This window comes from Crocodylus siamensis, chromosome 6, assembly GCF_052110815.1.
Source record: "Crocodylus siamensis isolate JL-2025a chromosome 6, ASM5211081v1, whole genome shotgun sequence".
NCBI lineage: Eukaryota > Metazoa > Chordata > Crocodylia > Crocodylidae > Crocodylus > Crocodylus siamensis.
This window is the reverse complement of record NC_143400.1, coordinates 47,411,152-47,423,685: the sequence shown is the minus strand read 5'-3', so window position 1 is coordinate 47,423,685 and position 12,534 is coordinate 47,411,152. Positions and strand designations below refer to the sequence as shown.

The 12,534-nt window shown below is 42.9% G+C and overlaps 1 protein-coding gene across 1 annotated transcript; it reads right to left on the bottom strand.

The window, feature by feature from the left end:
• Positions 1-4,512: 4,512 nt before the first annotated feature.
• LOC149862673 (olfactory receptor 5BS1-like) lies at positions 4,513-12,232 on the bottom strand. The gene is made up of 2 exons (XM_090054047.1): positions 11,335-12,232; positions 4,513-5,363 (listed from the first exon to the last, which is right to left on the bottom strand). Exons 1-2 carry the CDS (start codon positions 12,230-12,232, stop codon positions 4,513-4,515), a joined length of 1,749 nt encoding a protein of 582 aa, XP_089910173.1.
• Positions 12,233-12,534: the final 302 nt, after the last annotated feature.

Here is a 12,534-nt window from a genome sequence, read left to right as displayed (position 1 = left end):
CTAGATTAGCCCCACCTAACAACTAATTAAGGCTAGCTGGCTCCCCAGCCCTTCCTCCCTCTCTCTCTCTGATTGGTTCTGGGACTGCTTTTAAGGAACTACTCCAGCATTGGAGCCTTGTTTTGTCCTGGTTAACTTCTCTTTGAAGTTCAGTTTCTCAGCCCAGGTTGGCCTTGTTCACAGCATGTGCCATACCCTTTAGATTTGGCAACCCTGATTCCTAGATTCTGGCCCAGGCTTTGTATTTGGGTTCTGATTCTGGGCTTCTGATTCCTACCCCTACTTCTACTCCAGGTTTTACCCACTGGGTTGGAAATCTCAGTGGATTTTAACAGACAGATGAAGAGATAAGAGTATCTACTTATTCCTGAACTATAGATAGAAAGTGGTTGGGAAAGGCTGTTGCTGAGTGCAGGTGACTAGGGGTAGCAGAGCTAAGCAGTATATTAACTACATTTAGTTGGTCATGGCTGTACAAAGCTTAGTTTGGCAGCTGTGGAAAGCTAATAGAATAGCATATGGCTGTGTAGCACATGGGAAGGAGGCTGCTAAGAGCAATTCTGCCTGCAGTCTTCCTAATGAGCTCACAGACTGGATGAGCCTGTGCTGAGAACAGTCCCACGCCGTGCCTGACCAGCATTCTTGTGTCCCCTCCCATTATTATAGTATCTCTACCCAAGAACAGTTCCTAGAGCTTATGCCTTATATGCCCACTCCTCACAATGTTGCTGCCTAGTAGGAAGACAGAAGGGGGACATGGTCTATGGTATGAGCTTAAGGATGTCCCTGCTCTGCTCCATCTAAGGGCTGCATGGAGCAGCCATGTCAGATAACTGACTGACTGGCTGTTGATTGCTGTGCCTGGCCCCTTTTTCCTGCAGCCTGTGACATCTTTCTTGGGAGGCTTGAAATGCTGCATGGGTGAATCATTCTGCTATTGTACCACTGTCCTCCTTCCCTGCCCCGATCCCTATGATTTGCTCCTGTATGTAAGCACCTGGTGGAGGAGTTGTTAACCCTGAGGTTGAGGGGTGGTACTGGTTATCTTTGGTGGTAGCAGCAACCCCAGCAGTGAAGTATAGTGGTTACATCTGGTGCAGTTCTCCCTCCTCAGCATTTGCCACTTTGGCTGGTGTAGGTGTCAGAGCTATCAGATTGTGGCCTTAGCTTTCATATAGCAGATGGACTACATAGCATAGTTCTCCTTGGTTCCTTGTGTTAGATCAAGTAAAGCCCCGGTACAGGTCAAGCTCTCTTCTCTGAAGGGTTTTCTGTTCCTTGCCTTAAGGAAAGGGAAGAGGTAGGGGCTAGCAGTTCCAGTAGCTTCACTGTGCATCACTGAGAACTATACCACAGTGAGTTCTCTTCTGTTTGTTGCCTCCATGGTTGCTGCTGCTACAATGAAAGAACACAGAATCCAATATAAGCACTCTGCCTACAGGTACTTCAGTTTTGGTTATTTAGCAGCTAAGAAATAACAGGTCTGAACCTGAATCCACCTCAGGTACTCCTCTCTCTTCCCCTCTGTGAGTTTGTATGCCAAGAATAACTCCTGCCTGGAGTTTTTCCTATTCTCTTCAGTCACCCTGGACACAAGGGTCACTCCATTGCAGTTTCAAGCAGGTCACAGCCCACACAGCGCACATTTCTTACTTTACACACCTGATAATTTTGGAAGGGAGGGTGGCTGAACACAGACAGATGTGGTTAACCCTTTCAACCTAAACATTTTAACTCAATTTAACTTCAGGCTCACTAAGCTAAGAGCACTTTAAATTAAGTCCAGGAAGGCATGGAGGCAAAAGCCTGAAAGCAATAAGGAGCTAGTGACTCCAGATAAATGACAAGAAAGAGGTACCTGCATGGGGAACCTTAAGTGTATTCTCAAAAAGATGTTAGCAGGAAAACTGGTTAGTCAAATAAGATGCTTATACTAACAGGAGATGCAAAGGTAATGCACAGGAAATATTAATCCTAGTACAGCTATAGGTATATGATCTATTTGGGACAACTGAGACTTTATAATACTTGTATACCATTGTGGATGGCTATAATTTGTTCAAGAATCAAATGTGCCAGAAAGGAAATGGTGTTGTCCTATATATATAAGAATTGTGCACTTGTTTGGAGGTGCAGTATGAAACAGCAGGTAGATCTACTGAAAGCCTCAGGGTCAACAAAGGGGGAGAATATCAGGGACAGATCGGGGTGGGGGACAGTAGCATATTTGCAAGCCCATTTTTAACCATATGGCTGAAGCAGCTGATGTGGACTTAAGTCCCTGAAGAAAGTTAGAATTTCCTTCTTTCCTTTTGATCTGTGCTCAGAGGCACGCCATGCTTCCCCCACAAAACTGCCACTGCCACTGCCACTTTTCCCCACTGTCCTGGGGGTGAACATATGAACCATCCTTTTTCAGCCAGATTACATGGAATCTGGGCTGGTGTAAAGGAGGAAGGGACCCCCCCCCCCAAACAACAGAGACATTGTTTTCTTTCTTCCTCTCTCATTTTACTTCTTCATTTTTATTTTAATCTATTTCTCCATATTCCCCCACCCTCATCCTGAAGACAAGGGATATCATAATATGCCATATTTTCCAGGATCCAGTGTAGATACATTCTTCTATACAGGCTATGTCTGTAAAATAAGTACTTCAGTGTAGCTGCAATACAATTAAGGTTCCAGATCTAAATCAGCTTTACTCACTACAGCCAATGGAACCAGATCCTTGTATCTCATAACTCACGGACTTCAGTCAAGGTACAGGGATGTACACCAGGCAGGATGTGGCCCATGCATTTATAAGTGATGAATGGGATTTGAAAAAAGATGACATGTTTAAGGATGTTCATTTCTGCTATGGACCTTGTCCACTGCATTCATTTGGGTTCACATACAGATGCAGTTATCTGCCATACTCTCTGCTTGTGATCCTTATTCACTAGATTTCAAGCAGCCTTTGTTAAATACCCAATACCACCATTTGCATTATCAGCTGCCTGAGCAAAAGAAGACCTTGCTTTGCCCCTGGCCTGCTTGGAACTCCTACACCTGATTCCATGCTCTGAGTTTCTAGCTTTTGGCTCCATGCTTATTCCTGATTTTTTCCTTCTTTTGTATTGGACTTCTTGGCCTGGATCAACTATTTGTGTTGACCACAACCTCATCTCCACCTTTGGCTTGATATTTCATACTTGAACTGATACCTGGCTTGACCTTGCCTTCCACTGTCATAATCTGCAGGCAGAATGCCAATGAGCTGGCCACCCGCTTTGAGGTTGTTTCAGTTTACTGAGTGTAAGGATGTTGCAAAATATATGGCCTTGCTTATCTCTGTACACACCAGGTTTCCTTGGCCTGCATCATGAGAAGCATATCATCAGCAAACACCAACAGGTCCAGTCATAAACCTTGCTCCTGAAGCATCATTCTCTTGGCCTAATAAATGCTTTGGCCAAAGGGAAGGGATTCCTTCAGGACCAAACTAAGCTTAACCAGAGGTGTGCAGCAACTTCCAAAATGTGGCGAGCATTTAGAGAAACCCCAGAAAATGTAAGATGAGGCCAAACACCCACAGATTTCTTAGGAGAGACTCAGAATTCATCTTGCCATAGGTCTTTCTGCAACTCAAGGGACAAATCATCCGTACCTGCCAGCTGGACAGGGTCCTGGATCAGGAGGAGGTTATTTATGATGGACTGGCCAAGGTGTTTGGACCTCCAAGACTGAGACTTAAGTCCCCTTTGCTAAAAGTGACTCTCCCCCTTGCTACAAAGCACTGGTATTTGGATGGGGTGAGTGTTATGGGTGACATCCACTGTCCCACTGTAAAATGAGTGTGCATTTGACCTTGGGCTCCAACTGGCAGCTATCGGGGCTGCTGTGCCATCTGCCACTGCTATCTTCCACTGTGACCGCCTCCCAATCTCTTTGCTGCTCCCAGCCTTGTGCAGCCCAGCAGAGACTCTGAGGTCATGGTGAGACAGTCTGGAGCCCAGAAGGGAAGGGAGAGGTCATGGGAGTGGAGGAAAAGGAGAACCAGGAGACTCTGGGATAAGCTGTGTGGGTTTTTGTAAATTGGTGCCCAAGAAAGACCCTGTAGTGGATTCAAGTACAAACCAAATACCAAATATATGACTATATGATTATAGGTTCATGCTGTAGCAGAAGGAAAATCACTACCTGCACATAAGTGCCAGAATGCTATGTATATCCCCAGAAAGCTTCTGTTTAGACTCACAGAAGGCAACTAAATTACACCAGAAATTTGTATCCAAGTGAGAATATCTGTGAAAGAGAAGAGCCTGGATTACAAGATTCCTGTTTTCATGTTCTTCTTGATACTTAGCTCATGGCCTAGTATTCAGGCTGGGCTGTTTTCCAACATACAAGGGATAATTTTTTGATCCCTTTGTGATCCAGATCACATCTCTATGCATGCACATTCTCAACCATGATATACAATCAGGATATTGATGTTCAGCTCCTTCATATGACATTATTAGGTACTTAGTGAAGAGCACATACAGTGCCATACTTGAGGAACTTCAACTTCACAAGTATTTTCATGAGAGCCTTTTGCACTTCTGTATTTTTCAGACTATAAATGATGGGGTTTAACATGGGGGTTAAGATGCTGTACTGGATAGACAATAGTTCATCTAGAACCAGAGAGGAGGTGGAGCTGAAATTCATGTACTGGACAAGGGCTGACACATAAAACAAACCCACCATAATAAAGTGGGAGCTGCAGGTGGAGAATGCTTTCCGCCTGCCCTCAGTGGAGCATATCCTCAGGATGGTGGAGATGATATGAAAGTAGGAGACCATAATAGGGAGGAAGGACATTAGTCCAAATGTTACAACACAACTGAGAAGAACCACATCATTAGCCAAAGTCTCGGTACAGGACAAAGGTAGCAGATAAGGGAGTTCACAGATGAAGTGGCTGACTTCCTTGGGCCCACAGAAATTCACATTCAACAGAAGCAGCGTGTTGATCAGTGCATGCAAAAAACTCACTGTACATGCACCACCCACCAGCTGAATGCAAGCTGTTTTGCTCATGATGCTCACGTAATGCAGTGGGTCACATATAGCAACATAACGGTCATAAGCCATCACTGAGAGCATGAAACCCTCAGTACACCCGAACAACATAATCAGGAATGTCTGTGCAAAGCAGCCAACAGCAGAAATGGTTTTCTGTTGTGACAAGTTTTGGAGCATTTGGGGGATGGTGTCAGAAGAATAGAAGATATCAAGGCAGGACAGGCAGGAGAGGAAGAAATACATGGGGTTGCACAACTCAGGATCAATCCTAATGACCAAAATTATCACCATATTCCCCATTAGGGCAACTAAGTAAATGATTAAAAGCACCAAAAAGAGGAAAATCTGGAGACATGGGTCGTTGGAAATTCCCAGGAGACTAAAGTTTGTCACATTGATTTGTCTTTCCATTGACACTTACACCACGCGTTGTGAGCTGTAAAAATGGGGCGGGAAAAAACACAATTAAGTAACATGCAAATGTAAACACATTCTGCTCTGGTAATCAGAGTTATAAATAAATAAATAAATAAATAAATAAATATCAAAACGTTTGACAACACATGAGAAGGCTGCTGTCAAAGACTACAATATGTGAATATTTTAGCTTGAAAAGTGAACTATAATACTGTTATCTGAAATGGGGTGGCAGGGTTTGGGGTATTGTTGTTTGGTTTTATTTTCAGAATTGTCTTGTTATGTTTCATTTTGAGAGATGATAAACCTGCTTAGGGAACTTCCCAATGAAAGCTCTTTTTCCTGGGGTGCCTGAAATGGGTGGAACCCTGTGGATGTTTATATTGTAATAGGAGCAGAAAGCAGTCAACATTGATAAGGACTCCTATTGTTATTCTGTATCAACAGAAAGCAGAATTAAGTCCTCACCTCAAAGTGCTTGTTGTGGTAGATTGTGTCCTCATTTCATTTTCACATTTGATGCCTGTGCTTTTTTGTCACTTAATAAATTATTTAAGACCATGAACATTTGCCACAAAATATTGTGCAGCTGGTTTGGGTTTTTTTTTAATGTCCAAACTCTTTGAACCTCAAATCTCCAAACGGATCCCATCAGTGCTTAAATTTTCATCTTTCCTATGTGATAGACCTTCATTTTTTTTGTGCAAAAATGTCTACAAAATAAAATTTTCTCCAAGAATTCTGTCCGTATATATAAAAAAGTATTTTATGTATATTAAAAAGATGCCCAGTCCCAATTTTTAATAAAGCTCCAACCAAGCAGTTGTTGTGTTGTGTTGTGTTGTTTTGTTTTGTTTTGTTTTGTTTTGTTTTGTTTTGTTTTGTTTTGTTTTTTTACATGAATGATCCTTAATAAACTGACTATTTCTGTGGAAGTCACTCATGCTGCTCGTAGCTTGAAGACAGGAGGGTAGTTTTAACTGAGGCTGTAGGGAATCCAGAAAAGCAGATATTAAAGCAGGATAAGACATCCTTTAGCCCACAAAATAATTTAAAAGCACAGTGTCACAATTAAAGGGTTCAGTTCTATAAAAGATGGGAGGGTGGGGAGAAAAATTGTTGGAGCAGAAGGAAGTGCTACCTCATTCAGCAAAGAAGCATGGAGATGGTTAGGTAGAAATAAATGTTAAAATAGCCCAGGCTACTTCACTGTCTTTGGGGAGAGCTGCTCTCACATACAAGCATTTCTCCTGCCTTCTGCACTCTCTCATACAACTGTGAATCCTGTCAAGAGATTCAATAATCAGACTGATCTTTTTAGAAGTAAAATATAAATTTGAGAGTTAGAAAAAGACTCACTTAGGCTTTTCCTGTCAAGTCCAGAGAAATGAAAGCTCCAGCCTGGTCCTGCAGCCTTTGGAGCAATACAAGGAAATCCTGTTCTGCTGTACACATCTTCCATAAAAGATCCTGCGATAATCCTTTCTCTGAGTAGGCAAGCCCTAGTGTGTATGAGGGTTTTTCAGCTGGAGATCAGTTTTGTATTTGAAGGGACCAAAACAATCTTTCATGGTTCAAGTAATCAAAGGCTCCCACAGAGCAGTCTGAGAAGGATCCTTTATATTGGGAAAATAGCTGATGTAATTCTCAGTGTCTCATGTGGGACCAGGACCAGTCTAACATGGAAAGAAGGCAAGGGAAATAATGATTATGCTGTTGGTGTGTGATACAGCAGCCCCATGATACGTCATCAGCCTTCTCATTATGGATCCGATGGAAACCCATGTGTTGCCTTCAGCAAGTCACTATGTCATTTGACTTAAGTTAAATAAGTCAAAGGAGTTCTGCTCATTGACACCAACAGTGTATCTGGCCCTGAATACCAATTAGAACTGAAATAAAAAGCTAAGATTACCCCAATTTATCTAAGCATATGTTGATGATCCTTCTTGAATGCCCAAAATATAACCTGTCAACTACCACTGACAGTTGAAGCAGTTTCAATATCAAAAGGTCAGACTGCTAGCTGGGGGGTCTAGAGGCAGAAGGTCAAATGACTGAATATGCCACAGGGATAGCAGGTGTGAGGACCAATAAATTTGGTTGCTGGGTGGGGATCATGGAGAACACGACCATTGAACAGACTGTATTAGTTAACATGGTACCAGATAGCAGATCAAGAAAGGCCTGGCCTGACAGGACCACAAATAAAGCCATCCTCAAATTCTTTTCTCAGTTAAGCAGTAAACAATATCTATTCACAGCAGCTGAAGCCGCAGTTTGTTTGTTTTTTAATTTAATTTTAAAACATGTGATTGAGACCTTCCAGTTCTCTGAAAAAACTAAATGCCTAGTGTATATATATTGTGGATACCCTGCTGTCAGTGACCCCCATGAACTCCCGCTGCATGATGGGAAATTGTCATTTAATGTGGTAAGCATATTTGAGCTACTGAAGTATTCCTATATTGAAATATTTTGCAGTTTACCTATATACAGTGGCTTTTAAATTTTCACTAGGATGAAGTCCTTTTAAGTATATGCAATGAAAATACTTCTGTTTGTTTTCAGTCAAATTTTCCCATTGGTAGTAGAAAAAAATTCTTAGTTCTGTCACAGAAAGAATCACTCCAATGGTCTGTCATTAGCTGAGAAGCCCCAGCCTCAGTCTCAGGCATACTGTTAAGGGTCTTTCTGCAGTCTTCTCAGTGCTGGAGAGATGAACAAGATCAAAAGAGGAAGCAGAGCTGGCTAGGATGAGGCTGGAGGGCCTGAGATCCAATATGACTCATTCCAGACTAGTAGAATGAACCTGCAGCCTGAACTCAGTGCTCACCAGCTGCTCCTCTAGGCCAGCATAAGACCAGAGTTGGGAAACCTCAGTTGCACGTGGATGGGCTCTGCCAGTCTCCTCCCTCCTCACCACCCCCGCCAGGAAAGGAACACGTGGTTCACCATGCTTCAGCAGGCCCCATCCCAGCCTGAATAACTCCTTCTACCCCTGACCCAAAACTTCCCGCTTTACAAGTGCAGGGAATGGTAGCAAGTATGCGAAGGGGCAGCGGGCAAATCCACAAGGAGCAGGGAAAGGGAAGAAGCCAAACCACAACCACATTTTACTTGAAAGCAGTTACTGGGATGCCCCTTGAATTGTCTTCAGCCCTGTGCCTCCCCCAACCTTCTCCCCCCAAAAACCCAAAAAACAAAAAAAACCCCAAACCCCACCAAACTACTGGAAAATGGACCAGCTTAGTAGGGATGATGTATCAGGCATCTCCCCCTCCCCCATGGAAGACTCAAGGGAGTGTGGAAAGGATTTCTTTACCCAATCCTTTATGGAAGGGATTTGTCCGCTCTACATGGAGGGACTCCGTAATTCCCAGCTCTGACAGAAACACACTAACCTGCAATCAGCCAACCAATAAAAATAAAACAAAACAAATAAAAGGCAGGGAGAACATGTGAGGCATCTACTATGCCAGCACAAAGCCCAGAATTGGGAAGTCACCACTTAGGTCAGACCTAACAATTATCAGCACATGAGGACTGGCCTGTTTTTACAGTAGATCACTCAGGCCAAAAAAGAAGGCCAGGGCACAGAGCATTACCACATGTAAGGACCACGGGGAGATGTCCAAGAGGAAAAGAAGAGACACCCAGAGTAGTTCACAGGAACAGATAAGTTTCTGTTCATGGATAATATGGGTGTGGTTGGGTGGGGTCCGAAGGTAAATTTTGGGGGAAAATCTTAGGGGAATCTGAAACCCATGTCAGTGAAAAAATTTTTCCCTTCCTGCTCAACCTCAGAAGGTGCTCCAACTTCCATGGATGCTGGTATGCCACTGGAATTGGGAATGGTGGACCTCAGGCTGACTTATCGTTTTCCTGGGAGCTCAGGAACAGAATACTGTTAAATGTGAAGAGCCTCTGCAGCTCCCTCCCTCCCCCCCGCCATTCTCCTCTGGGCTCTGAAAGCATCTTCCAAAATCTAGACAGCAGTGCTGCTCATCCTCAGAGCTGTCAGCTCCAGCTCTAGGGAGTTCAGGGATAGTGCCAACTTTGTTCAGGCCCAGAAGAGAATTGACCCAAAACAACTCCCTTAGCACTCCACAAGGAGAAGGCAAAGGGGACAGGGTTAAAATCCCAATCCACTACTACCTTCTTCTTGGAAGTACTTACATAGATGCATCTTGAATTACTTTATGCTCTATGGTCCCCCCCACAGACACCTACTGGGTAAGGGACCACCTTAAAACCTGATTTACTACCACCTTCTCCTTGGTAGTATTTACCTGAATGCACCTTGAATTCCCTCATGCTTCATGGGCCTTCCAAACATGGAAGCCTAGTGGTAAAGGGCCATCTCAGTGGGGTCCAAAGCCCTGCACAGTCCAATTGCCACAAACGCTGGTCGGCTCCTCCCCAGAATGTAGTGGCTGTGTTGTGTTGCTGCAGCAAGCTTCACCCTCTGGCGGCTGCACAGTCTAAACCAACAGGTCAACTTTGAGAAATGATTAGGGGGATGGAGCATGTGAGTCCTGAGGAAAGGCAGAGTGGGGTGCATTGAGTTAAGATGCAAGCCTACCATTCTCTTTGTTCTATAGCTGGTCATTTGGGTTAGGTGTAGAGCAGAAGGGGTGATCCCAGCATTGTCCAGAGCAGTGCGTGGATTTTGCCCAGTTCAGGGCAGAGCTAGAGCCCAAAAAGAGAGAGAGACTGGTTTTCAAGAGATAGAGACTGGTTTTCAAGGGCCTAGTTCCCTAGTGGGTGAGATTGGGACCAGGGCCCAAAGTTGGGAAGGACAAGGCAAAGGCTCACACCCAATAAACTAAGGTCCAGTCCAGTGGGCCTAAGTAAAAGGGGCCAGTGAGGGCAGAGGAGCAAACACTGAGGAGGCCAGGGCCCCAACAAGGGGAATTGATTAGACAGTAACACCTGCAAGGCATGAGCATGGCTCTAGTAGTAACTGGAGGCCACAAATACAGCCCTTAAAACATTTAGTATTGTGCAATACTAAGCAAAACTGATAGAGACAAGACACTAGACAAGAGATTTGCTGGGGGTCCTCAGCAGTCTCCTAATATTTATTCCTCTAAAAGTAACAATGAAAAAATGGCAAGTGACAGGAAGAAAAGAACCCTTGGACCAATCAAGCAGAAATTTCATGGACACATGGAATGCCATTTTCCTTCCTCCTGCTAAAGATGACTTCCACCTACCCCGGTCTATGCTACGTGTCTTTTATCTGGTGCTTTTAAAAAATACCACCATCATCATCATACCACAATATGTTTCATCAAGGACTTCAGGAATCAGGTGCTTACAATCATTTTTAAATTGAGAGAATATCATCCCCTAAATTTCTGGGTCCCCTTCAGAAGGACAGGCTTCTTACTAAACTAGTGGACAAAAATATATTTTGGGATCTATACTCCAGTTTCACTAGCAGAATTGTTTCATGTAATGATGTATATTGAATTAATTACATTCTGAATATTAGCCTATTTTGATGGAAGTTCAAATAATAGTCAGGCTTCACGGAGATACTGTGACTAAACAAGGTTTTAAAATCTAGCTAAAACACTTGGGTTGATTCTCTACATATGTGACATTTTCTTCATTCAGTGACAGATACAACCTAGGAAGGTTTTAAAAAAATCATCACCATTTGTGTTCTAGCATCATCCTGCTATATGTATTCAGAACACCGAAATACAATGTTTTCCATACTTCCATATTTTCAATAGATTTATTTTAAATTTAAAATACTGAAAATTTTTCTTTAAAGTTGTTGGGGTTTTTTTTTGTTTTTTTTTAAATCAGTTGAGAACTTGATTTTTTTGGTTTTTTTGAAAATTCTGCCTGAGGCTGTTTTCACTTCTTTATTTTTCAGACTATAGATGATGGGGTTTAACATGGGGGTTAAGATGCTGTATTGGATAGAAACAACTTGATCTAGGATAATTGAAGAAAAAGACCTGGGTTTCAAGTACTGAAAAACAACTGTTCCATACAATAAACCCACCACAATGAGATGGGGGCTGCAGGTGGAGAAGGTTTTATGTCTTCCCTCTGAAGAGCGTATCCTCAAGATAGTGGAGATTATATGGACATAGGACATTAACATAAGAATGAAAGTGCCAGCACCAACAATCACAGCAGATGAAAAAAGAGCTATGTTGCTCATGAGTGTCCCAGTGCAAGACAGTTTTATTAATGGGGGAAGCTCGCAGCTAAAATGCCCAGTTTCACTGGGCCCACAGAACTGCAACTTTAATACAGGAACTGTGTTTACCAGTGAATGAATGAGACTTATTGTCCATGAAACACCCACTAGCTGCCTGCACACTTTTTTGTTCGTAGTCCCTCCATAATGCAGGAGGTTACAGATGGCAGCATAATGGTCATAAGCCATTACTGACAGTATAACTGGTTCACAAGTACCTGAAAAAAGGAGAAAGAACATCTGAGTGAAGCAAGCATTGACAGAAATAGTTTTATGCTTTGCTAGTAAATTCACCAGCATCTTACAGACAACAGTTGAGGTGTAGCAGATATCAACAAAGGATAGGTGGGAGAGGAAGAAATACATGGGGGTGTGAAGGTGAGAATCGGCTCTTATCACCAACATAATCACTGCATTCCCAACTAGGGTGATAAGGTATATCGGCAAAAACACAAAAAACAGTAAAATTTGAAGTTGTGGGTCACTGGAAAGTCCCAAGAGAATAAAGTCAGCCACAGTGCTTTGGTTTTCCATTCCTAGACAGCGACCTGTAAAAAAAGAAAACACTTTGAACTAACATTATGACACAGGAAGGAATTTCCATAAGACTGAAATAAGTATTTCATGGGCCTATATGAACTTTTTAAAGCCAGATGATGGGTTGGAAAAACCAAACTGACTGACTGAGAAGCAGGTTTCCAGCTCACAGGAAATTTTTCTTTTTAGAAATCTGTTTTCAACGCAACTCAGAATATTTTAGCCACAGATTTCCAAATCACAACATGCTGCTCAAGGTCCAAAGAGCCATGCTGCTTCATCTAGGTTTTATAGGATCC